General features: G+C 49.9%; 1 protein-coding gene across 4 annotated transcripts in view; it reads right to left on the bottom strand.

Annotated features, from left to right (window-relative positions):
- Positions 1–3,218: 3,218 nt before the first annotated feature.
- The window catches only part of Wdtc1 (WD and tetratricopeptide repeats 1), a 51,574-nt gene continuing 27,545 nt past the window's right edge, over positions 3,219–27,247 (bottom strand). For 3 of the 4 annotated variants that reach the window (XM_057784396.1, XM_057784395.1, XM_057784393.1), the window contains 13 exons: positions 26,289–26,335; positions 25,807–25,918; positions 20,094–20,281; positions 17,542–17,724; positions 15,615–15,709; positions 14,952–15,067; positions 13,175–13,247; positions 12,542–12,650; positions 11,440–11,613; positions 8,270–8,505; positions 7,342–7,513; positions 6,103–6,295; positions 3,220–5,237 (listed from right to left, as the gene is read on the bottom strand). In XM_057784396.1, the coding sequence (XP_057640379.1) occupies positions 5,040–5,237; positions 6,103–6,295; positions 7,342–7,513; positions 8,270–8,505; positions 11,440–11,613; positions 12,542–12,650; positions 13,175–13,247; positions 14,952–15,067; positions 15,615–15,709; positions 17,542–17,724; positions 20,094–20,281; positions 25,807–25,918; positions 26,289–26,335 (1,896 nt within the window). In that variant the 3' untranslated portion in view covers positions 3,220–5,039. Of the gene's footprint in view, positions 5,238–6,102; positions 6,296–7,341; positions 7,514–8,269; positions 8,506–11,439; positions 11,614–12,541; positions 12,651–13,174; positions 13,248–14,951; positions 15,068–15,614; positions 15,710–17,541; positions 17,725–20,093; positions 20,282–25,806; positions 25,919–26,288; positions 26,336–27,247 lie in introns of all 4 variants that reach the window. The other variant, XM_057784397.1, reaches the window with a different exon arrangement.

Genomic DNA, 27,247 nt, shown 5'->3' with positions numbered 1-27,247 from the left:
GTCTACATCGTGAGTTCCAGGTCAGCCGAGGCTACATAGTGAGGCCCTGTCTCAAAACACAATGTGTTAGCAAGCGTGTGTGTTCACTTTGTACATTTTGTTAGATAAGAATTTTAATTTAGTAATGTATCTCTCTCTCTTTTTTTTTTTTTTTTTTTTTGTGTGTATGCCAGATAGGCAGTTGCCTTGTGAAAACCAGAAGAGGGGGTATCAGACTCCCTAGAGCTGGAGTCAGGGAGGTTTGAGCAGCCCAAGGAGGGTCCTGGGAATCAGACTACATTCCTCTAGAACCGAGTCAACTCTGCAGTCCCATTCCTAAAGATTAAAATATATATAATCTTTAAATATATCAGCTAGGCAGTGGTGGCATATACCTTTAATCCCAGCACAGGCAGGTGGAACTCTTTGAGTTTAAGGCCGGCCTGGGCTACAGAAGGAGTTCCAGGAAGTCGAGGCTACACAGAGAAACCCTGTCTCAAAAACAAACAAAAAAATCTTGCTGCAGGGTGAAGAGGTGAACAGTGTACTTGGGGAGTAGCGAAACTGCCCTGTGTGACAGCGTAACGGTGCGTGTGTATCTCAAGTGTGCCTCTGTACGGTGCTAACAATCGAAATGCAGTCAATACCCGTTTGTCCATAGCAACAAATGTTAGCCAGTGCCATAGCTTGGAAAAGAAATCCCCAGCTAGGTGGCACTGATATTGGTTACTACGGGGTGGGCACCTTCCCTCTGCCCCTTATCTCACCATGTCTTTGCTCTGCCAGTCTGAAAGGCAATGGGATCAGCTGTCTGTCCATCACCCAAAGCCTATGGAAACCATCAACTAAAGCTTCCCTCTGCTTTTTATTTTTCTTAGGTATTTTGTCAGAGCAACGGACTGGACTAGACTGGCATAGCCTAGAACAAGGATCAGTAGTAGGGAACCATCCAGGGGAAGATGCACGGAGCTCAATGTTCAGTTTGCTCTTGTGTGTGTGGTATACACACACGCATGCGTGTAGACCAGAGGTTGGTCCATTGCTCTGTTGTGAGACACAGTCTTTGTGTTCAACCTGAAGCTTACCATTTCAACTTGACCATCTGACTAACGAACTCTCAGGATCTTCCTGTCTCTGTCACCCCAGAATTAGGACTACAGCTGCATGACACATTTGGGTCTCTATGCTTGTGTGGAATGGATTTTACCAACTAGGTCATCCCCCTGCCCCTCAACTTTCTGTAAGCTAAAACTACTCTAGGGGGAGGAGTACCATTGCCAGATAAAAGGAAGCTCCTGGTACAATTCTTAAAATTTCTTCCTTGCTGAGCTTGGTTTTTGTTTTGTTTTTGGTTTTTCGAGATAGGGTTTCTCTGTAGTTTCGGAGCCTGTCCTGGAACTAGCTCTTGTAGACCAGGCTGGCCTCAAACTCACAGAGATCCACCAGCACCTGCCTTCCAAGTGTTGGGATTAAAGGCGTGCTCCACCACCCGGCTGAGCTTGGTGGTTTTTAATCCCAGCATTCAGGAGGCAGAAGCAGCAGGTGGATCTGTGTTCAAGGCCAGCCTGGCCTATAGCAAGGGCTACACAGGGAGATCCTGTCTCAAAAAGTACCACAAAGTGTCTCACTTTTTGATTACTCGTTTCTATTTTGTGTGCACAGGTGTTTGCCTGCACATGTCTGTGCATCACATGCCCAGCGCCCATCACGTCAGTCTCCTGAACTGGAGTTACAGACGGCTGATGTTTGCTGGGTAGAGTCCAGTCTGCAGGGTCAAATGCCACTCAACTCTCCCACTATCTTGGTAAATTCTAATGGCTCCTCCTTGTCTATAGGACCAAGCCTGTAGTCTCTCACTGAGAACATGGTCTCCTCTAGTTAGCCCCCCCCCCCCCCCCCGCCCACCATCTTCAACCTGGGTCCACAGAGAAACACACATTGCATGACTTCCTTGCCCCGGGAGGTCATGCCTCTCACAAATGGTCTGGAAATATCTGGAGGTTTCTGGAGACTTAATTTAGGAACAGAGGACCTCTGTCTAGTCTGTGCCCTGACCTGATGAACAGCTAGCTAGCCCAGCTTGGTTCTTCCCAAAGGTACTAAGAGAAGATTCTCAAGTTTCACCATGGAACCGTTCCTGTGGCACTAAGAGCTCCTGAATTGTATCAAGGGACCTTATGGTGTCCGGGCGGGGTGTCGACAGCAAACAGGAGTATTTAAATTTGAGAGCTACCAACATCTACTGGCCATGGAGCAAATGACCAGTTTGAGGTAATCTGCGGTTTCCTTGAGATTGCGGCGCACTGCCTTGGCCTGCTCCCTTACGAGACTGTGGTGTACTACTGTGGTGTACTACATCCTTCCAAGCAGTTGGGCTTTAGCTGGGTGCAGTAACACACACCTTTAATCCTGGCACTATGGAGGCAGGAGGATCTCTGTCTACGGGGATGCATAATAGATCGACCCTGTCTCAAACAAAAACAAAATTGGGTTTTTAGCAGTCACTGTGATTAAAAAACAGATCAGTGTGGGACTGGAGTGGTGGCGTTTGCTCTGGATAAAAGCTTGAGAATCTGTGCCGCACACAGATCCCATCAGTAACTGGCTAGATAGTGCCTGCCCAGCATGCCCGATGCCCTGCCTTCCATCCCTGGTATGCAACAATCTACAGCACATTAACTGGGTGTGGTGGCACACACCTGTGATCCCACTGCTCAGGGGATGGAGGCAGGAGGACCCGCCTGGGCCAGAGATCCTGTCTCAAAAATTTCTCCAAATTTATGTGTATTATTTAAAAATATAGCTATTTGCTAAGACATAAAAACTCTAAGTGATTTGGCATATAGACTTAATACATTGATCTCAGCCGTTTTTACTTGGGGTGGGGGCTCCATGGAAAATTACTGTTGTGATAAGTCTGTGAGCTAAGAAATTATGGAATCTTCTGGTTTAAGAAATCACCAAATCTAGGACACAGGAAAAAAACTCTGTGGATGCCGAAATCCATTTAGAGCAAAGGACACACACAGAACACACAGCATGTAGCAGGGTAACACTGTGTGAAACATTTGCTCCCTAGAATACACATACAAGAAACACGTGCCTTTTGGATCCTGGAGAAGAATGTATATTTCTGATTTGGTTCTAGTTTAAAGAATCTGAGAAATCCCTCATTTCACAGGGAGAAAGTCAGAGAGGAAAAGCTGATTACTGCCAAACCCTCCCTCTGGCCTGCTGGGCTGAGTGGCTGCTGTTCAGTGAGACCCTCACAAGGCAGGTTTCCTTCTGCAGAGGTGTGGCTGCTCCAGTCAGAGAGCTTTGGGGGGGGAGGACTCAAGACCCACGTGTATCCCAACAAATGCCACTAGTCGCAACTAGAACAAAATGGTTTTTAATCAATTGCGTCACCCTCACTCTCCTGGGAGCAGAGCAACAAAAAGGCTCGGCTCCTGCCCCCAGAGGACAGTAAGGCTTATGTGTCTCCACACTGCAGGGCCCAGGCTAGGCAAGTGGGGGGGAGACAGGAGGCGTGGAGGGAGGAAATGGCAGGTGGCTTGAACATAGGAAAGCAAAGGGACCCTGGCCAGTTCTTGTGCCCCACGGCCTAGCCCAACACTCTTTCTCCCCCTCCCTGGCTTGAGAAAGGTCATGAGGAGGAGACAGGGGAGCAAGTCCCCCAGCAGGAGCAGCAGCAGCTGCTGGCTCCTTCACCAATAAACACACTTCATTACCAAGCTACAAGAGAGGGGTGGGAAGAGGGCCTGGGGTGGGCAGGAAGGGGGAGAAGCTGCCACCTGTGTCGCTGAGATTAAAGCAATGAGATGGTGCCAGACCCCCCACCACTAGCCTCACCCCCCCTAGTCTTCTTAAAACTGTGAAAAAGCTTTTAGCATGGCCCTCCTGTCTCCAGGCCGCTCAGAAGCTTGACTGAGAGGAGGCACCTGGCAGAGACAGGGGCGAGGGAGGGGGGGGGAGGGAGGAAGGAGGGGAGAGAAGGGAGGCTGCTTCTCCCCAGAGGCTGCAGCTGGAGGGCTGCAGCCCAGAAGCTCACAGGGCCGGGGGAGGCAGGGATGAACCAACTCCCACCTCGAGAACAGGGCGGGGGCAGGAGGGGGAGGGAGGCTTGGTGGTGGGGTGGTGCTGTGTCCAGTGTAAAGCTTGGGGGGCTGCTGAGGAGGGACGGCTGAGCTACGGACTTTCCCACCCCTCCCCCAGAGCAGCAGGGACAGAGAGAAGCCATCACTTCTTTGGTCTTTGTGGCGGCTCAGCGCACGGGTGGGAAGGAGGGCAGAGAGGGCGAGAAGGGTCCTTAGGTAGCGCCACCTCAGCAGAGTGGGCCTGGCTGGGAGCTCTGGCAGAAAGGTCACAGTGAGGCCGAGAAGCGCCCCAGGAGAGTGGCCATGGCGCAGAAGTACTTGCATGGGCAGGTGGGTGGGATGAGGTGCCCCACCTCCTGCCACATCATAGGAAAGGCAAAGCCCCCAAGACAGCCTAGGGGAACAGGCCAGGAGGGGATGAGGAAGCTCCACTGCCACCAGGGCAGGTGGCCTGACCTTGCCACGCCAGGGCTCCCATCCCTCCTGTGCTTTCACCCTGACACTGGTGGCTGTGAAGGGACCTTCCAGAAAGACCACAGGGAGCTAGCCCTGTAGGCGGGGAGCAGGAGTGGCAACAGGCCAAGGCAAGCCTTTGCCAGCGGGGAGTTCCACTCCCTCTCTGCTGCAACTGAAGGGCAGGGCAGTCCTTGAAGACAACTTCAGCTCCTGCCCCACTGGAGGCAGAAGGGGTTGAGAAGGGCCAAGAGTCTTCCAGAGACACAGAAGCAGGAGTTGAGGGCAGACAGAGAGGCTTCCCCTCCTGCCTTTCTGCTCAGGGCTGGGGATAGTCAAGGGACAATCACCCCAAGAGTCTGAAAGCCAGCAAGTTGCAGCAATCCCCACCCACAATGCCAAACTAACAAACAAAACAGGGGAAATGAAAAATGGGGGTGGGAAGACAAACCAAAACAGAACCCAGCCCTCTGATCTCCTGCACAGGACTGGGGACTGGGCTGGGAGCATCTAGCTGGGCCGGCACTGCACCTGGCCCTCAGAGTTGTCCTCGTCATCAGAGGCCCCAGCACCCCCACTGCTCAGGCCTGTGATCCGATAGCCCATGTCCAGCAGCATTGCCTCCAAGGGGTTGGCATTCATGCGCCGCTGGTTGGCCTGAGAGGCACCCTCCATATCCTCCACAACTCGGCCTGTGAGATCTTCACTCTGTCAAGAAAAGGCAGTTGTAGTGGGCTCAGGGAGGGCCAGCAGGATTCGAGGGCGGCGCATGTCCTGTGGCATATGCACAGGGGCTGGGGAGAACACACACTAGGATATAAGAGGAAATACCCACTTCAGAATATGAGATCACACTAGAGCATCTACGGTGCACGGAAGGGAAAACACATGGGAGGGGGAACACATGTTGGGGGGGTGCCTCCTGTGTGTGTGTGTTGTGTGTGTGTAGGGAGAGCACATGTGTTGGGTTGGGGACCAGATGCAGTCCCCTACCCCTAACAGCCCCTTATCTTTGCTCCCTCACGGAAGGGTCCTATGGGGCCCCCTTCTATAACTCACAGCAAGTCAGTTCTGGTGAGATCTACCTTGGGAACTCGTCTGCCAGCTGCACTGGCAGTGTCCTCTGGAGTTGCATCACCCCCGGGGTGAGCGAAAAGGGTAGAGCTCAGACTTAAGGTTACCAGACTCCCAAGGTCTGTGGACCTCACTGGGACTTGAGGAGTCAGCCCGTAAACCAGCTTTGGGGCATATACATCAGTTGCACAGGAAGGGAAAGCGAGGTACCCCATGAGGGGCTGATCTGTCTTCCCTCCTGCACCCCTGCTCTTGGTGGATGCTCATTTCACCTTCATGGCTAGCTCAAGACTAGTCTCCAAGAGTGCAGAAGCCAGGCTCCCCCCAGAAATACCCCACTGCATTGAGGGCTTCCTGGGCCCAGGGCTCCCACCTCCCCAGCAGCTTTAGCCTGTGTGGTTTATTCACTTCCCCAGCATTGATGCTCAACCAAGAGGCTCTAAACACAGTCCCTACGTTTCTTGTGGTCTGGCTTTGGCTACCCTGCTTGTGTCCTCACCTCTGGCCGCGGGTTCCACAGTCGCACAACAGGGTCGATGCCACTGGTGGCCAGGAAGCAGTAGCTGGGGTGCGGCTGCAAGCAGTTCACAATGGACTCATCCCCCTGGAGCACTCGGACTAGGTTGGTGGTCTCCTTTTCCCAGACGAAGAAGGAGCCATCATCAGAGCCACTGACGATGTACTGAGCATTGCTGGCAGGGGACAAAGGGCAGGGAGGTCAGGTTGGAGACTCCCCTAAAGTCTCAAGTAAAGGCTTGAGGAAAAGGATGAAGCCTGGGACCACTCAGGTCCTCATACTCAGAACCCTACCAAGCAAATGGGGTTCCTCCTTCGACACTGCAGGTACTAGTCAGTACTGTATTAAAACCCAACATCAGTCAGGCAATGGTGCACACACCTTTAATCCCAGCACTCAGGAGCCAGAGTCAGGCAGATCTCTGTGCGTTCGAGGCCAGCCTGGTCTACAAAGAGAGTTCCAGGACAGCTAGGGCTACACAGAAAAATCCATCTCGAAAAACAAAACAAAGAAAACAAAACAAAACAAAACAAAATCCAACATCAGCGACTGTCTGAGTCCCTCCAAGATGGTGCCGCAGAGCCTCATGGTACATCACTACATCCTTGGTGTAGAATCAACTCTGGTATCTATCTTAGTCTCTAAGAACATCCATCAGAGCCGGGCGATGGTGGCGCACGCCTTTAATCCCAGCACTCGGGAGGCAGAGGCAGGCGGATCTCTGTGAGTTCGAGACCAGCCTGGTCTACAGAGCTAGTTCCAGGACAGGCTCCAAAACCACAGAGAAACCCTGTCTCGAAAAACCAAAAAAAAAAAAAAGAACATCCATCAGCGATTTGAGACTACCAAATCCTGCGGTACATTCACAACACGGCCCACACCTACTGCTGACGGTGCCCAGCCTCTCATGGTCCTCACTTCCCCTTTCAGTGGCAAAGAAAGCTCTAAGTGTCCGGCTAAAGCGAACAGGCAGAGTGGGGAGGGTGGAGGAGACTGCTCCAGGACAGCGCTGGATGCTGTACTCAGACCAGTCCATCATGGCTCCCGTGGCTTCATGAATAGACCAAGAAACAGAGGCCAGCAGAGGTACCCAAGGGGACAGAGGCGGAGCCAGGCAGTGAGTGGCCACAAAGTCTACGCCTCGCCTCCCGTGTGGCCCCACCCCACCAACTCCCGCTGCCAATTGTGATATGCACCCTCCTCCTGTTCAGGGCCTCAGACCTGCCGAAGAAATTGGCCTCCTTGATGTCTGTGGTGGTGTTGCAGTGGCCGCAGTAGCGGAACTGATAGTCGTAGCTCCGTTCCCGTAGCACCATTTCATCTTCCGAGATGGCGTCCTTGCGACTTGTGCTCCGAAGGCGGACTGGACCACCGCCAGCTGCCTTCTTCTCCTCTGGGGGCAGAAATTGAGGAGAGGTGAGAGGCTTCTCTCCGGTTCCTCATTGCTCCCTCTAGCTCTGAGTGGTCTGCAGCCCAGTACTGGCAACATAAGGCAGCCGGCCTGCACCCTCACTCTGGAAACTGAGAGAAAGCTGTAGGGATGGACATGTGTCTTGCTTCCCACTTGAAGAGCATTCACCGAAAGGACAAACTCCATGCTAGTTATCTGCCTCCAGTGAGTCCATTTTCCGTGTTTGTGGCCCACATCACCATGACCCAGCTCCCCCTACAACTCTGGCGAGAGGAACCAGGCAGGCTTTGGGGCCCTTTGCAGATGACACTGGTTTGGGGGCTGTGCCATATCTGTGGCCACACAGTTCTACCTAGTGGAGCTGAGTGGGGAACGAAGGTATTTCCACTGTCCTTGACACCATGCCTGCCACACTAGCACAGACTGCAACAAAGACAACAAACAGCACTCGTCTCTCTCAGCCCAGTGAGCTGCCAAGGCCCCGCCTGGGAACAGGTGGGAAGGCCTGACTGGGCTCAGATGATTTCGGTACCTGCTGTCATGAGTGCTCTCACTCCCCTCAGCAGAGGCTTTCAAGGGGAGGTGCTGACCATCCATCCCCCTCTTCAGGTGTGGAAAGTGAGTTTCAGGGGTCGGCAGGCTCTCTTAGGCCACAGGGATCTGATCGCAGAGCCAGGCCCTACCTGCATCATGTAGCCCCAAGTAGGTAATCCACAGCGCGCTCTGCTCCGCACTCACCACCATCGCTTTTGGAGAAGAGGGCAGCTGTGATGTCCCGACCCAGTGCGTCACAAGCACTACTGTGGGCCTGCTCTGGGAACTTCCCTTTGAAGTCATCCAGGCATTCCAGAGCCTCAGCCACATACTTCAGTTCAAAGAGGCACCGGGCCAGACGGAAGTGTGCCTTCAGGTGGCAAGGGTTCAAGGAGATGGCCTTGAGGCAGTCCCGGAGGGCATCATAGTGGTCGCCATCCCTGGGAAGGTAGAGGAATATAGATTAGAGGTGAGACCACACCGCAGACACAAGGTTCCCACTCAGTCTCCATTTTCTTTGGCTACTTCTAGCTCACCTCTAACACACTTCAGGGTGAGGAGATGGAAACCTTGGAAGCATTGGCTTAGCCCGGCTCTCCCTCCCTGGGAGATGGAGCAAGCTAAGGAGCAAGCCGGGAAACCCTGAGGTTTAAGACAGTAAAAAGCAGTGTCGGGCTGCCCTCTGCTGGGCACAGACGGCAACTGTGCACGGCTTACCTCAGGCACCCGCAGCTCTGCAGCAGAAGGCCTGGCATCTTGCCCACCTCAGACTCCCCAAGCCCTCCTTCTCTTTTCCTTCATCCACCTCCTCAAATCCCCCTGCTGGCCTTCAAAGCTATGTCCAAGGCAGGGGGCCCTCAAGGACAGTTCTGTGGTCTGGAGAAGCCAGAAGTGCGAGGCCTGGGGCTCAGGGTCTGACCAGCAGGCAGCGAGCCCTCAGCCAGACCCCCCTCTGTCCTGGCTGACTGATCTGCAGCAGCTGTGGCCTCCACCTCCTGGGGCTGGAGGATGGGGCCTGTCTGGCAAAGTCAGCTCTCTGGAAGCTGATGGGGAGGGGGCTGTGCACACCAGGAGTTCCAAATCCTCTCTACTCGTTTCTCCAATGGAAAAGTGTGGATAAAGGGTAGGGGAGACGCTTTTTATTGGAGGGAATAAGGGAGAAGCCCTCGTTTTCCTGTGTTGAGCCAGGACAAGGAGGCATGCCTCCCCTGTTGCCAGAAACACATCTTTGCCTGTCATCTGTAGAGCCTAGCAGCAGCAAGGACCACTTTCCCCTTTAGAAACATGTATTTGTTTTTTTCAGTGCTGGGGAAGAAAGCCTTCCCCCTGCCCACCCCGCCACTGGACTGGGCTGGGCCTACCCTGAAGCCCTCCACCAAGGGCACAGTTCACAGTATTCCTGTGCGGCTCCAGTCAGCCTGTCCTAGATGATGCCTCCTGACCCTGCTCCTGCCAGGTCGCCAGAAGGAACACTCAGCCCTCGGAGCAGCCACTGGGACCTGCAATGTGGGGCAGGCAGGAAACAGAGCTGCTTTGATGGTGAGTGCTGCGTCAGAATGAGTGGCTGTGACGAAGGAGCAGGCGTTGTTTGGAAACCCAATTACTGCCTGCAAGGTGCCCCTTCTGAGCTCCTAGCAAGAGCCAGAGCAGAGACCAGCCAGAAGCCAGAGGGTGGTCTGCTTCCAGGAGCAGATGGCAGCTCTGGGGAGACTGGCCTGGGACAGAATGTGACATTCTTAGGGTCACTGGCAGGCATGTGGGGATGGGGAAAGAAGAGCAGGCTGGCCCCAGGGCTCACCCATCCTAGATGCACGGCAGATCAATCTCCCTGAAAAGACAGCCCTCGGCACACCCCTGCTCAATCTCTCCAGTAGCTGCCTGGCACACACTGAATCAAGGCCAAACGCCACCCTCTGCATTCCAAGCCCTTTCCAGGCAAGCCCCAGGCTACCTCACAGACTCATCCCCTGCCAGTCCTTTCCAGAACCCTCTCCTCCAGCCAAATGGATTTGCTGTTCTGAAGCAGACTCTTCAGTCGGTCCCCCGCCCCCACGCCTTTGTTCACACCATTTCATCTCCTGCAATGTCCTTCCCCACAGTCCTCTCCTCCCCCTCATCTCCTTGTGTAAGCTGCCCACACTTGCAGCCCATTCAGACACCACTTCTTTCTGAGGCTTCCCTGATCCTGAGCTGAGGCGACTCCACTCCTCTTGATGCCCACAGCACTTTACCTGCCCTGCTGCCTCCTGCATCTTTCATAGCTTTCATGCTGAACTATGTCAGACTTTATCCTTGTCCAGCAGCTGGGCACTCCAGGGCACAGGGACTCAGAGTGACAGAACTGTTTGCCCAGTACCTAGCACATAGTAGGAGCTTAGAAAAAAAGCTGTGAATGAGGAAATCACCAACTTTTCTCAGCAAAAATACCGACCTGAAGCAGAGCTCCCGGTCACATTGAGATGAGGGCCGCCACGTCCTACCCAACCATTGGAACAGAGCGGCGACACACTTCAGATATCCCCAAAGAGTCCTTTTGAATTTGGGTGCCACTCGATGCCTGGGGGAACTCCTGATGCTTAAGCTGACTTCTGTGTGTGTGGCATCTTCCCCGCCCCCATCCTGCTGACTTGGGTGGGTTTCTTAAGCTTCCCCAGGCCTGCCTAGTTTCAGCCAGACGATGGCACACCAGCTGGCCTGTCTGTCTGGGCAGAGCCGACGGATGCCAGACGGAGCAGAAATGGCTGTGGGCCCAGCTCTATCCATCTCTAGTCTTGGCCCTGGCTGGGGGATGGGGTCTGCGTGCCTGCTTGTCTGACGGTACTATAGGCAGGACTGAAGCCCTGGTGGTCTGAGGGGCTTCTTAGGCTATGGTCCTACCCCTTTGCCTCCAGCCAGTGTAACCCAACACAATCTATACTTGACTTCCGATCTCTAGGTCTAGTCTGTACTTGGTCCAGTGAGTGGCTACAAGAACCCAGAAAACAAATGCAGAACCATTTAGCTGCAGAATCATTTTTGAGGATACAAACTGAGTTCACCAAGCTCCTCAGTTGCACCTACCGAGATTCCATTGTTCTTTCAAGGCCAGATTCTCTAGTAATCAGTATCAACAATGTCTCAAGCCTTACTTCATTCACACGCTGTAACAAAGCACTGAATTTCCTGTGAACACGACCACTAATCTCTCGGTGCTTAAAATATGGACCCGGCTACCTTCGGCCTTAGAGATGGGAAGGAGTGGCCTACATTCAAGGAGCCCCAAGAGGCAGCAGGCTGCCGATGCCACCTTCTCTGGTTGCCTTAGCAATTTGGTTCCATGGTCCACTTGCTTCAGTCCTCGTTCTGACCCAGGTCCCTTTGCGGTGCCCACTCACCACTTGCGTTTCATGTAAGCAGCAGCTCGGTTCCCATAGAGCATGGCATTGTGAGGTGCCTTTTGCACAGCCTTGCTGTACAGCTGGATGGCCTGGGTCCACTGCTGGCAGGCGAAGGCTTCATTGGCTTGCTGCTTCACGCGTTCCAGGTATGGGGGCAGCTCCACCTGGGGGCTGCAAGGGGACGAGAGCCAAGCCAGACCAGTTAAAGGTTAGTAGCGCTATCCAAGGGCCATGCATGGTTCTGTGGACCCTAGGATCTCACTGCTATCCAGAAAAGGCCGCTCTCACTTTGAGATTGTTACTACCTATTACAGCGAGAGAAAATGTGTACAATCCAAATACTGTGAGCCAGTATAAGGGAGGCAGGAGAAAGGATGCCTGGACAGGCATACAGCAATCACTAACCAAATGCTTGGGCTTAGGTGCCAGCCACTGATGTTACCTGAATTAACCCTAGACCATCCTACTTCTTCCCATGACTCTCTATGGAGAGTTTGGTTCTTCTCAGGGACTAGAAAATTCCAACATCTGAGGCCAAGAGAGGGGTGGGAAGAGTTGAGGCAGGAATATGCTCAGGGATGGGAAATACTCTAACCAGGAGGACCATGTGGGTGGAGGAAGGCTCAATGCCTCCAGACCCTGGCCCAAGCACTGTACAGAAGGACAAGCTCCAGTCTGGGGGGGTAGCCTCTCCCAGATAGAAGCTGCAGCAGGAACACTGGCCACTCTAAGAAGCCTCTCTGGCCCAATCTCCAACATCTGGGATTCACATCTGGGTTCTGGAAGGCAGCGGTATGTGGGTTATAAATTTTTGTTGAGATTTATTTTTGTGTTATGGGTGTTTAGCCTTTATCAATGTGTACCATATGTGTGTAGTGCCTGAACAGGCCAGAAGAGGGCACTGGATCCCCTGGAAATGGAGGTATAGACAATTGTGAGCTGCTGTGTAGCTCTGGGAATGGAACCTGGTCTTCTAGTGCTCCTGACTGCTGAGCTATCTCTCCAGCCCCCAGAAAAGATGTTTACAGGACATGTTTCTCCCTCCTGTCCAAAAGGTGCAGCTAAGACATGGATGGCCACAGAGGTCAGCTGCCCTCACCTGATACACCCCTTGCTTTCTGGCAGCCGGAAGCCATTGCTGTGAAGGTGTAGGCCATTGGATACACCATTGGACACACCGTTGGTAGGCATCTTGCCATTCTGGACTTCTGGCAGGATGAAAAGAAAGCAAAGTACAACTCAGGAGGAGGCTTCCTTCCTCTGCACCCCTCTGGCTTCCATCATAGGATCTGACGGCTCCATTGTGAGACTGTTCTCCCAGGTCAAACCCAGCCCCAGAAAGCAAATCAGGACAGGCAGGCAATGGTATAAAGAAAAGCCCGCGCGCCCTCTGCTGGCTAAAAAGGACATAACTTCTATCTGACATTTTCCACTGCTGACTCTGGGGAGGGAGGGAGGAGCTGGGGATGGGGTGGCATGCATCAGCTCTAACCCAAAGAAATCTATTAGCCAGGATGAGAAGGGGAACTATTTCAAATTCTTAAGAGCCAAGCCACCTTCCTTGGGGGTGGGGTACAAAGTCTTGGGAAGACCTCTCCGACCTCTTGGGATCATCCTCTCACAAGGTCTGCTCCTTTTCGAGTACATGGACACAGGTCGGAGGCTTCTCCACAGGTGACAGTACTCAAGATCCCACCCACCTCAGCAGAGGTTTCCCAAGGGCAGAACTTACCCACTGGGTGGCATTTTCTAGGCAAGAGGAAGGTATATGGTCGTTGCTTGTAAGTCAGATCAAACAAATAAACCTGGAGTAAAGAGACAGGGCCATGAGGTGAGCTGTAGCTGAAGCAATGGCCAGGTCTTGGCAGCTTGAAGACCAGGGTCCTTAACTCACTGAGAACACTGAGCATGGAATCAGAGCTAGCAAGATTCATAAGCAGGGAACTCTTCCTAACCTTGACTCTTGGGGTAGCTGGATGATGTACTCAGAGCCCTGGCTGGAATAAGTCACTAACTGGGAGCACGTCCTTAAATAAGATCCTAAAGTGAAAAGCTCCTAACAGCGACACTGCCAATTACCTCCCTCAGGAAGTAAACATTATCTGTTGTTAATACTTACTGAGTGTTATTTAATGCTTATTTTGTTCCAGAATTCTGCTAAATGTTCTATATGGACTTGCTCCAGAAAGTTAACTGAAGAGGCTATTAATATCATCATCCTTTCTGCAGATGAAGAAACAGAGACTCAGAATCTCACGCTTTCCCAGGGCCGTAAAGGACAGCATAGCCAGGACTCAGACCATGTAGGTGTGCTGTCCCTGACTCCTCAGCTAGGCCTTCCACTCATCCTCATGCGCCCTCAGGCCAGCGCTCACCCACCCTCCAGCCCCTCTCCTGTGTGTGTATTTACACCTTGCTTTGCAATGGGTCACTGCCTCACTTCCCTGTCTGCTTCTAGAAAACAGCAGGAGAGGAACCTGAGGCTCAGGAAAATACAGGCGAGTGCTTGAAGGCACTGTGAAGACCTAGTAAGTAACAGGCTGGCATCTGAGAACAGGCGTATCGATCGGATGCAAGTCTTCCTATGAAACTGAAGATGGCCTTGAGGTCTCTATCTCCTGCAGCAGCCTCCTGAGTTCCAAGCACCTAGCCCACCATCATCTCTCTCTCTCTCCTTCTCTCTCCCGCCCCGTCAGACAGGGCACATATCACCATACCTGGTTTACCCAGTTTATGTGGTGCTAGGGATCAAACTGGGGTTTTGAGCATGCTAGGCAAGCACTCTGTCAAGTAGGTAACATCCTTAACCATGGTCTGTCAATTTCCAAGTGTATGTTCTCTTTCATCTTCTTGTTAAAACATGAGTGTATGATGCACATGTGCATGCAGAGTGCACGTGACAGGGCCTGGGCAGAGGTCAGAGGACAACTTTCCCCCGTTTGTTTCCCGTAGTTCTGGTTAGCCTGAGACTCAAGATGTAAGATTTAAGATCAAGCTCATCTTAAACTCCCAAGGATCTGCCTACTTCTGTTTCCCAATTGCTGGGATTAAAGGTGTGTGCACCACCATTTCCAGTCCCAGAAAGTAACTTGAGAGCTGATTCTTTCTTTCTATCCGGGGTCTTCAACAGTAAGTACTTTTATTTTATTTTATTTTTATTTTATGTACACTGGCATAAGGAACTGGAGTCACAGATAGTTGTGAGATGCAATGTGGGTGCTGGGAATTAAACCCTGGAAGAACAGCCAGTGCTCTTAACTGCTGAGCCATCTTTCTCATGGCAGACCAAATGAAGCAGATCAAAGCCTACATTCTTATCCAAAATATCTTATCTGTCTAGTTCACTTAAAAATAGGAAAATAAACACTAGGTTAGGGTAACTCTGCTGTAAGCTGAATGATATCATGTTACCCTCACATGTCACAATGCCATTTACAAGGAAGCTATTGCTTTATCTGCTACGACAGATGGCACGCTGGTGGAGAGTCTCACCAGGCAGTAGAGCCTACCTGCTCTCCTCCCATGTTGACTAGCAGCTCTGTGCCATTGGGGCTGAAGGTCACATAAGTGGCAACCAGCACTCTCAGACGGCTATTATAGTCAGGTAACTTCACCGGCAGGTGACCTGTCATGAAGAATACAATAACTCTAAGATGAAACTTCCACACTCACTTACAGAGGCAGGGAACAGTATAAAGACAGCCAAATAGAAAATGCTAGCAATCAACTTCATCATGGAGGCAGAGACAGTATCGAGCACTTGGTATAGGCAATGGCCAGCAACTTATACGTGTTCCCTCATTGAGTCATTCTGTATGTGAAACAGGGTCTCGCTATGTAGTCCAGACTGGCTTCACGCTTACTAGTTATTCCAGATTAGTGTTGTGATTTTGAACCTCCTTCCTTAGATTCTAGAGTTCTATGATGATGACTGGTTTTTTGAGCCAGAGTTTCTCTGCGTAATAGTCGTGGCTGTCCTGGAACTCGCTCTGTAGACCAGGCTGGCCTCGAACTCACAGAGCTCTGCCTGTCTCTGCCTCCCGAGTGCTGGGATTAAAGACATGTGCCACCACTGCCCGGCAAGTTTTTTAATTTCCTGTTGTTCCCCTTTGCCCCCATGGACAGTCCCCAGAAAGAGCCCCGGTCTACCTGAGAGCCAGGATGGGTCCTACCTGCCACATAATACTGCGCCGCACCATCCGGAAGGGGCTTCTGCCGGTCACAGAAGGTGTGCACGCCGGCAGTGGGGCTCTGCTTCATGCTCTTTCTGAGGGAAGGAAATCAGGAGGTTAAAGCTCTAGCTCTGGGAACTGGAGAGATGGCTCAGCGGTTAAGAGCATTGCCTGCTCTTCCAAAGGTCCTGAGTTCAATTCCCAGCAACCACATGGTGGCTCACAACCATCTGTAGTGAGGTCTGGTGGCCTCTTCTGGTCTTCAGGCATATATATAGACAGAATATTGTATACATAATAAATAAATATTTAAAAAAAAAAAAAAAAAAAAAAAAAAAAAAAAAAAAGCTCTAGCTCTGTCCCTGGCTAGGTGGGTCCCACTTCAGAGGACACCCACAGCTGTGTCCCCAGAGCTAGAGAAGGCATCTCTCTTCCTTCCAAGCAGCTCCAAGGTTTGCTCTTTAGATGCCTATGGACATATTCACCAGTAAAGTAGAGCAGGCTAGACCTGTCCGAGGATCAGGAAAAGTCAAGGCTGTGGAGACTGCTGGGTCTGAGGCCGCCCTCTCCTTCTATCTTTTCTGAGACCGGGTCACATTAGTTAGGTGAGGCTGAACTTCAGACTCAGTTCTGTAGAAAAGATGACCTTGAACCTTGCTCCTTTCCCTTCTACCTCCCAAGTGCTAGAATTATAGTAGTGTGCCACCATTCATGATTTTACCTTTTCTTTTTTTTTTTTTTTTTTTGATTTTTCGAGACAGGGTTTCTCCGTAGCTTTTGGTTCCTGTCCTGGAACTAGCTCTTGTAGACCAGGCTGGCCTCGAACTCCCAGAGATCCGCCTGCCTCTGCCTCCCGAGTGCTGGGATTAAAGGCGGGTGCCACCACTGCCCGGCTTTACCTTTTCTTTTCTGTTTAAAAATATTTTATTTTGGGGCTGGAGAGATGGCTCAGCGGTTAAGAGCATTGACTGTTCTTCCAGAGATCCTGAGTTCAATTCCCAACTACATGGTGGCTCACAACCATCTGTAATGAGATCTGGTGCCCTCTTCTGGCCTGCAAGTGTACATGCAGGCAGAATACTGTATACATAAATAAATCTTGAAAGATGAAGTGACTACATCTGTGTGAGGGAATGAGCATGTGAGTAAAGGTGCTCCACCATGTGAGTAAAGGTGCTCCACCATGTGAGTAAAGGTGCTCCACCCAAAAGACCAGAAGAGGATGTCAGATCCCCTGTAATTAGAGTTGTGAGCTACCATGTGGATGCTGGAAATCAAATACTGGTTCTTGGTAAGAGTGGCTCTTAACCACTGAGCCATCTCTCCAGCTCTACTCTTTGAACTTTTTTCATAAGTAAAATATGGACAAGTATGTCATTCAGTGGTAGAGTACTTGCTTAGCATGTGCTAAGCATATTAGTCTCATATTAATCCCAGTATCACAATAAATAAATAAAGTTATACATACAAAATATTACACATGTAAGATTCTTAACTCTGTGGTCAGATGTAGTGGCCTGTGCCTTTAATCCCAGCAGTGGGAGGCAGTGTAGGCTTGTCTTTATGAGTTCAAGGTCAGTCTGGTCTACATAGTGAGTTCTAAGCCAGTCAAGACCACAGAACAAGACCTTATCTCAAAAAACAAAAGACAAGGGAGAGGGGAGAAAACAAGACTAACTCTGGGGTTGCAGAAATGGTTCCACTTGCCAAGTCTGACGACCCGAGTGCGAGCGACCCCAGGACTACATGGTCCTCTGACCTCTACACATGCACCATGGCACTTGGGAAACTATGTCCCTCCGACCCCCACACAGGTAAATAACTGTACAACAGTGAGATAACTATCAGGAGACACACAGCGATTCATGGGAGGGAATTACAGGCAAATCACTATAAGAGAAAGGGCCCACAGGGTTACTGGTCGTACCTGTGGTTATGGATCATTCGGATGTCGTACAGTCTCACAAAGGGCCCACTGGCCCCTACTGCCAGGCAGTTGTTGTCCTGGGGATTGACTGTGAGGCACTTGGCCTCTACCATCGGGCCGCAGTACTCCGTCAGGTCAATCAGCACCTCTGAGTGTTTGCTGTTCTCCCGAAGATCATACTGGCTGTGGGAGAAGACATAATTAGAGGCTAGGGTTCTTATGCAGAAAGCAGGGAGAACCAAGGCCTTGTGATGCAAGAGGAGATGGTGCCTATGCGAGCCAGCTGCCTATAGTAAGCTTCTTCTATTTTTGAGACAGGGTCTCACTGTGTAGCTCTGGCTATCCTGGAACTCACTATGTAGACCAGGCTGGCCTCCAATTCAGAGACAGAGATCCATCTGCCTCTGCCTCCCCCAAGTGCTGGGATGAAAGGCGTGCACCACTGCACCTGGCTTTATAGTAGGCTTCTTAACACATTCTGATTTATCCTAAATTAATCCCTTACAGTATATACTACAGCTCAGATCTTATAAATGTCAACATTACAGCTACTGCTATTCTACCAGTGATTGCAAAAAATACTGCGGGAAACTGCGCTGTTCATCCAATACTCTCTGAGTGTTTCATGTGAACCAGCAGCCCTGTGCCACTGGAACACAGAGGCACCAAGAAATCAAATAAACTATCTGGAGTATCACAGCTACGAAGTACAGAGCAGGAACAACCTGCTAAGACTATGGCATGTAAATTATTTGTTAGCAGGGTGTCATGGCACATGTTTGTAACCCTAGTGTTCAGGAGGCTGAGGCAGGAGATCATGAGTTCAAGGCCTGGGTTACACAGTGAGGATAGCATGGGGTGCATAGGAAGATCTTGTTTTAAAAAAAAATCAATCAACTAAACAAAAACCTCCAAGCCCCCACACCTCTCTGTTATGCTCCTCTTACTTTCTTCCAGGGAACAAGGGCTACAGGACAGTGAGAGGAAGGAGACAAAGCTTACCTGAGAGCTGCCTGTGGACACCAAAGCCAGGCCAGCTCCACAGCCCCAGCTGGACGGCAAAGGAAAAGCCCAAATATCTAGAGCAGGAGCACACCCCTGCTGCCACTACACAGAAACCTCCAGAATGGGGCGCGGCATCACCCGTTTCTTGCCTAGCCGCCTCTAATTGCCTCACACAATTCATTTGTCCTCCTAGGCCATCCTAACTGGAATGCTCTTCCTAAATAGTCTGACATCATTCTTCTGCCACTTGATGCCTGCAGCCCGAGTTTATGAAAGCCCACAGTCCGGCTCTTAAGAGCCAATTTCACACACCAGCTTTCTATGTGGTCTAGTTATAATCAGCCTTCTCTCCCCTCTCCCCGGGCTAGGGTTTCAAGTATGCTAAGTGAGCGCTCTGCTACTGAGTTGGGTCCCCAGCCTACACTACAGCATCCTGCACCTTGTATGCGACTTTTATCTCCCTATATGTGTGGCAAATCCACCCTGCCACCTCTTGCCTACCCACCTCTCGTCTGCTCTTGAAGGCCCAGCTTATGATCACGTAACTGCTAGGATGTCTCCACTACTGTGCCTAGTCTAGGTCCTAAAGATTCTTCTACTTGATGCTCAGGTTGCTTGGTTTCCTCCCGGCTGGCCCTGGGAACAGGTCAGCAAGTGCTTCTTGAACATGCCACTGACCCAGGCTGTCATTCAAGTACCGTGTGTTTTACATGATGTTCTCCACTGTCATACTCAGATCAACAAAGGGGATATTATGATTATTCCTATTTTAGAGATGAAGAGACTAAAGTTCAGAGGTAAAGTGGCCTTTTTAGACTTAACACTGAAAGAACAAGAATTTGACCTGTTCTGCCTGGCTTCAGAGGTCTGCTTCCAACTACACTGTTATGAGTTTACACATTACTTAGAAGGTTCTCTACAGCAGCATAGAGAAGATAAGAAAGGGTGGCCAGTTGAAGCAGTTTGGAGAAGTGAGGGGAAAGTTGTGAGGCCGCATCTGGAGGAAGCAGTTACAGCAGGGCAGTGGCGCTATCACAGAGCATGCTGGGCTGTTCTAGTAACCCCATCTGCTCAGGAAGCAAAGGGGCTCCACGGAGGCAGGAGTTGGAAACCAGCCTGAGTAACAGAAAGACCATCTCTCTCTCCAAACAACAGAGTGGAGGCCTCTGAGAATGAGCACGCTTGTCTCAACACCTGAGAGGCTGGGGAGAGACGATCTCCAGCCCAAGTACAACCCGGACTGCAGAGCGACACCTGTCCCAATCCTTCCCACGAGAACGGGTGGTGGTAGTTTAGCTCAGTGGTACAGAATTTATCTGGTATGCAAAAGGCCCTGGGTTTGAGTCCCAACACCCCAAAAAGGAAAGAGGGGCAATAGCACCATCTTTGTCTGAAAAGGTCAGAGGCAAATATGCAGCCACACAGGACACTGGAACTGTGGAACTGTAGGGAGAGGTGCCAGGTCTGTGGAAGGTGGCATTATGGCAGGGGGCACAAGCCATTTCCACTGAGGCAGAGCACACGCCATTTTACGCAGAGACACTTACCGGATAAGCCCATCCTCGGCGGCGCTCCAGAATGTGTTAGGCCACATGGGTGCTGTGGCGATGCGCTTCACCCGGTTTGTATGGTCTCCAAACATGTGGATCGTCTCCTTTACCGTCAGGTCATGGACATGAACCTTGGAGTCAGCTGCCCCCGTGATCAAGATTCTGTCTCCGGCATGAGGCAGGAACTGCTCAGAAAAAATTGTATGATTGGCAGGAGTCAGGGTGGAGCTGGCTACTGAAGGAGACTGGCCTGGATGTCAGCATGTCCTTTCCCTCTCAAGTCACTTAAGAAAATAAGTTTATCAACTCACCAAAATAACTTAGGATGGGAAGCAGCCTACCAGCCTTCAAGGTTAAAATGAAGATATCTTATTTTATATACAAGCTCATGTGGTTAGGGTGGTCACAATTTACACTAAGCTGCTTTTCCTAAGGAGCCCCTTTTCTCTGCGTCTTCTCCAAGCAGAAACCGAGTGGACGATAACCTTCACTTCACTTACTAAGGATTTCCAAATACCAGTCAACAACACGTTCCCTTGCTGACACCGAAAACAACCGCATTACAACTGGGAGGCTGGGAGTGCGTCCTGTGCTGAACATTCACACAGGATGTGTAAGAACTAAGACCAAGCCTAGCACAAAGAAAACTACCTTTGAGGGGTATGGGCTAAGAGATGTTTAAAATGTTCAACTCCAGCCGGGCGGTGGTGGCGCACGCCTTTAATCCCAGCACTTGGGAGGCAGAGGCAGGCGGATCTCTGGGAGTTCGAGGCTAGCCTGGTCTACAAGAGCTAGTTCCAGGACAGGCACCAAAGCTACAGAGAAACCCTGTCTCGAAAAACCAAAAAAATAGAATAAAATAAAATAAAATAAAAAAATAAAATGTTCAACTCCTGCCAGGCAGTGGTGGTGCACGCCTTTAATCCCAGCACTTGGGAGGCAGAGGCAGGCGGATCTCTGTGAGTTCGAGACTAGCCTGGTCTACAAGAGCTAGTTCCAGGACAGGCTCCAAAACCACAGAGAAACCCTGTATCGAAAAAGAAAAAAAAAATGTTCAATTCCTTCTGCGGAAAAATTTGGGAATCAGGTAACAAAGATTAGAAACTATTCCTATCTTGCTGGGCAGTGGTGGTGTACACTTTTAACCTCAGCACTTGGGAGGCAGAGGCAGGCGGATCTCTGTGAGTTCAGGCCAGCCTGGTCTACAGAATGAATTCCAGGACAGCCAGAACTGCACAGAAAAACCTCATCTCAAAAGACAAAAAGCAACAAAACCAGAACTACAACAAAACTATTCCTTTCTTTTGACCTAAAACTCTCACTTCAAAGAAATAAAACAAAAGAAAAGATCTGGGCAAAAGTGCTCAGCATAGCACTCCTGACAATGACAAAGAGTAGTTAGAGTTTAGAGGACGGACAGTGGGGAAGGTCTGGCCACTGTAAGTGGCCCAGTGAAGTGGAGAACACAGCACTCTAGATGACACGTGGCAAGAACAAAGCAGTTGCAAACGTGGCCTCGTGGACAAATAGGACACAGCTTTATCTTCCTAACTTGGGGAAGATAGGGTTTGGCGTGGCTATCAGTTGAGTATCTCTCCCCCTCCTTCCTTGTAATGGGGACAGACACCTGCACGGAGAATGTTAGGCAAGGGCTTGACCAGAGCTAGACCCCAACTCTCTTTCTCTCTTTTTAGTTTTTATTTGGAAGAGTGAAGAAATTACACTTTTCTGCCTGGAGGTAGCAGATCCTAGCTAGCCACAGCACAGACAGGTGAGCCCTCACTGCAGCCGCATTTGTAATGTACCATGGCTGCCACTGGGGGGAGCACATGGGTGAAATACTGTAGTGCCTATGGTTGGTGTTTTGACTACCTCGGTGGCGCACGCCTTTAATCCCAGCACTCGGGAGGCAGAGGCAGGCGGATCTCTGTGAGTTCGAGACCAGCCTGGTCTACAAGAGCTAGTTCCAGGACAGGCTCCAAAACCACAGAGAAACCTTGTCTCGAAAAACCAAGAGTCCTTTCTCTGCTTTTCATAAAAACAGAAAAACTAGGGCTGGCAAGATTGCTCAGTGGATAAAGGCACTTCCCAAACAATCCTGGTGAACTGGGACCAATCCCAGGAACCCACAAGAAGGAGAGAACCAATCCCAGAAGCTGTCCTGACTTCCACACACCTGCTGTGGCACCCATGCCCCTCTCCCATATCACATACATACATAAATAACATACTTTTGAAAATGTATTCTTTTTTTTTGATTTTTGAGACAGGATTTCTCCGTAGCTTTTGGTTCCTGTCCTGGAACTAGCTCTTGTAGACCAGGCTGGCCTCGAACTCACAGAGATCCGCCTGCCTCTGCCTCCCGAGTGCTGGGATTAAAGGCATACACCACCACCACCGCCCAGCGAAAATGTTTTTTTTTTTTTTTTTTTTTTTTGGTTTTTCGAGACAGGGTTTCTCTGTGGTTTTGGAGCCTGTCCTGGAACTAGCTCTTGTAGACCAGGCTGGTCTCGAACTCACAGAGATCCGCCTGCCTCTGCCTCCCAAGTGCTGGGATTAAAGGCGTGCGCCACCATCACCCGGCCGAAAATGTATTCTTAAAACATCAAAAATGCCAGAAGAAGCAGATAAAGAGCTGTGTCTCGCACCAAGGACTAGTAAGTGTATGTATGTCTTACTATACAGTACGGGCTGGTCAGTGGAGTCACGAGCCAAGCTGTAGCTGTTCTGCTTCAAGGAAAATACCTAATAATCTAAATGACCCTGCAATACTGTATAGCCAGAGGCTCCCCCAAACTCCCACAACCAGGACCAGCAGTGGCCAATAGCCCAAATGGCCTCTATGATATCCGTATGACTGAGACCAGGTCAGAGCCTTCCCTATGCCTATAAGCTAGTCAGTACAGGCAGCCTATCTCTAGAACCCATCTTCTTAGAAGAGACGGCATGTACCCTGAGTTGAGTTGAGTTTCCATGCAACTATGCCTCCTTGCGCACCAGGAATTGTATTACAGCAGGAAACTTTTTTTCCAAATTATACCATGTTTAAATTTATTGTGAATAAACCACCTGGCATCAGACTCCCCAAAGTCTTGATCCGGGCTGACGAGGTCAATCTACACCAAGTTCTCATTCTCGCCTCACCGTGGTTCGTTTACCTGTCTGACACTTACAGAGACCCCCGCACCCTGATAAACACCCAAAGGGCTGTCCAACCTTCTTCAGCCAGACATGTGGCAAATGCCTCTAATCCCAGAATGCAGGAGGCGAGGCAGGTGGATTCCTATAAGTTCAAGGGCAGTCTGGTCTACAGAGTGAGACCCTGTATTAAAAAAATAAACAACTTTCTTCATGGAGCCCCAAGCAGACAGTCCTTTTCCATCTCCACACGTGATTCTAAAGCCCCATGCGTACTTCTAGGTTTGCTCTCTAGGATCAAGACAGCAAGTTTCCAGGGAGGAGCGGACTGTAGACTCATGCTATAGCTCTGTGGGTAGAGTACTTGCCTAGCATCTGCCAAGTGCTAGGTTCCATCCCAGCACCAAATAAACTTACTTCTTATAGAGCACTTGAAGGAGGTTCAAGGTCGTCCTCAGCTACAAGCTGAGTTTCGGGGCCAGTTGGAATTACATGAGACTTGTCTCAAAGAAAAAAGACAAATTTCACATAGCAGGGCTTTCAAAGGTCTATAGACTCCTGCCCACCTCTTCTCAGCTGAGTTCCCTCTGACCAAGGGTGAAGATTAATTTCCTATGGCAGAATAGCAAAGCTACAAGATCTATGCTAGGAGATTAATTTTTATCTTATATAGAGGAGCTTTTTTTTAAACCGTATGCCTGCCCTTGGAGTTAGATCCAATGAACTGGAGTTACAGCCAATAGTGGGCTCCACAGAAGTACTGGGAAACCAACTCTGGTCCTCTACACAAGCAGTAAGTTCTCCCAATCACTGAGTCATCTCTCAGACTCTATTCTTTTTTTTTTTAAGATTTATTTAGCCGGGCGGTGGTGGCGCACGCCTTTAATCCCAGCACTTGGGAGGCAGAGGTAGGTGGATCTCTGTGAGTTCGAGACCAGCCTGGTCTACAGAGCTAGTTCCAGGACAGGCTCCAAAACCACAGAGAAACCCTGTCTCGAAAAACCAAAAAAAAAAAAAAAAAAAAAAAAAGATTTATTTATTTATTATGTATACAACATTCTGCCTCGATGTATGCCCGCATACCAGAGGAGGTTGCCAGATCTCAGTATAGATGGTTGTGAGCCACCATGTGGTTGCTGGGAATTGAACTCAGGACCTCTGGAAGAGCAGCCAGTGCTCTTAACCTCTGAGCCATCTCTCCAGCCCTCAGGCTCTATTCTTTTATCAAACAACAATAAAATCTTAGCCAGATGTTATTGACACACACCTTTAATTACAGCACTGGGGAGGCAGAGATAGACAGATCTCTGTGAGTTCAAGGCCAGCCTCATCTACAAGGTGAGTTCTGGGACAGTCAGGGGAGAAACCCCATCTCCAAAAGCCAAACCAAACCAAAAACAAACAAACATAAAACTCACTCTGTAGACCACGCTGGCCTTGAACTCAGAGATCGGCCTGCCTCTGCCTTTTAAGTGCTAGGTTAAAGGAGTTTGCCACTATGCCCATCTTAAAAAATATTTTGAGGTTTTAAGAATATTGGCTTAGAGAGATGGCTCAGCTGTTAAGAACACTGGTTGCTCTTCCAGAGACCCAGGATTGATTCCCAGTACACACATGGTGGCTCACAACCCTCTGTAGCTCCAGTTCCAGGGGATCTGATGCCCTCTTCTGGCCTCTTTGGGTGCTGTACACACATGTGGTACACAAAAATACATGCAGACAAAAATACTCATACACATAAAATACAAATAAAAATCTCTTTAAAAAATTCAAATGTGTGTGTGTGTGTGAGAGAGAGAGAGAGAGAGAGAGAGAGAGAGAGAGAGAGAGAGAACAAAAACCAGAGAGAGAGAGAGAGAGAGAGAGAGAGAGAGACTACAAAAACCAAAAGAGGGGGTCAGATATACTGGAGTTAGAGTTACAAGTGGCTGTGAGCTGCCACTATATGGGCTGCTGGAAGCTGGATTCCCAGGACTTCTGAAAGAGCAGCAGGTGCTTTTAAGAGCTGAGCCATCTCTCAGTCCGACCTGCCCATTTGTCACCTTACTCATTCATCTGTTCATGAATTTACAAGACATTCCTTAGCTGCTCCTTTTTTTTCATTAGAGGAAACGGGCTTAGAAAAGACAAGGAATTTGCTCTTACAACTTCCAGGAGGCATGCTACTCACATAAATATAAATGGACGGAGGGACAGCAAGATGACTCAGTGAGTAAAGGTACTTGCCACCAAGCCTGATGATCTTCATGAACCCCAAGACCCACAGGGTGAAAGGCAAAAACTTACTCCACCCAGTTTTCTTGTGACCTCCACATGTACCAGGACACCCGTGTAAACCACAATACACGTGTACCGCCACACAAACAAAAAGATAAAAATGTAATAAATAGAAATGGATCTTGAGCTGGCCAGTTGGTTCTCAGAAGAACATAAAGAGACAGGCTTTAAGCTTCACTGTCATTATAATACTCAGACCACAGGGACAGCTTCAAGTCTAGGATCCACAGTACACACTATACCATCACAGCACGTCCACAGCCCAGTTCTGCCCAGAGGGGTGTGTTTTACTCACCTTGACAGAGAAGATATTTGCTGTGTGCCCCGTGTGCATGGAGAGCAGCTTCTTGTGATGCAGTGGGTCCCACACAATGGTGTGCTGGTCATCGGAACCAGAAGCCAGCAAGCTGTGGGCAGAGTTAGAAGCTCTGACTTCAAGTTCCCAGGGTGCCTCTTCCCTATCGCCATTCCCAGAGGGTAAGGAGGTAGGCACACAGAACTCAAAGGACAGTAGATGTTGCAGAGTTTAAGGTTAGCTTGTAAATATTAGTAGATTCTATTTCACTTGGCTAAGAATTTTCCAAGGTTCTCCCAATACACAGACCTAAGTAAAGCAAGGTCTGGAAGTTCACCTAAACTTCCATCTGCATTTGGGTTAATAGTTTACTGTGTTGGCAGTCATGGGCAGTAGTCTATCTCCTTAGAAGTACCAAAGTGAGGAGCCCTCTTCTCCCAACCTCCCTGACCCCTTCTCTGGCCCCTCCAGCACATACTTACTCTCCTTTCTCATTCCACTCCAGACAGTTGACACATCCGGAGTGACCCTGGAGGAGGGAACAGAGGGTTAGGAAGAGAGCTGATTGGACAGTCTCCTGGGAAGCATAATGCCTAGAAGTGGGATAAAGCAAGCAAACCAGTCTCTCCTTCAGTATTTGTAAGGGACACGTGGTGGTCAGAACTAAACAGAACTTTATATCCCATGTCTCACAGCATATAAATGACTTTCTCACAAAGTCTCAGTTGACACTGAACACCTGAGCTATAAAGGGCAGACTTTATCATCCCATTTTGCAGGAAAAACACACATGAATAAGTAGAAATAAAAAACCCAAAAACTTCTGCCCCATCCCTGGAAGGCACAGGTACAGCTCCCTCAGGGGACAAGTTCAGGGACACAATGTTTGTGGTATCTTTGCAGTTCCATGTCTCATTCATTTATTCCTCCACCCTCACTCCCTACCAAAGTCAGAAAACCTAGAGATTAACACAGAAAGCTAAGTTGGGCTAGAGTATTTATCTTGAGGGTTTTACTTTAATGAGAGAGAGAGAGAGAGAGAGAGAGAGAGAGAGAGAGAGAGAGAGAGAGAGAGAGAGAGAGAGGCTGGAGAGAAAGTGGACACACACTTACTGTTCTTGCAGAGAATCCAGGTTCGATTCCCAGCACCCACTTGGTGGCTCACAGCCACCCGTAACTCTAGTTTCCAGGGGATCTGGTGCCTTCTTCTGACCTCAGGCACATGAAGGCAAAACACTCATACACATGAAATAAAACAATAAATCTTAAGAAAGAAACAGAAAGTGAGGCAGACAATAGTGAATGATGAAAGCGCAGGGAGAAATGGTAAGAAGGGGTAGCCCCAGAGTTCACAGCAGAAAAATGAAATGATTAGGCAATCTTTCTGTCCCTTCACCCCCTCCTCCCTAAGACCATGAATGCAACTGGGCTATCTGCTTCC

Source organism: Chionomys nivalis, chromosome 11 (genome assembly GCF_950005125.1).
Source record: "Chionomys nivalis chromosome 11, mChiNiv1.1, whole genome shotgun sequence".
Taxonomy (NCBI): domain Eukaryota; kingdom Metazoa; phylum Chordata; class Mammalia; order Rodentia; family Cricetidae; genus Chionomys; species Chionomys nivalis.
This window is presented reverse-complemented; position numbering and strand designations above follow the sequence as displayed.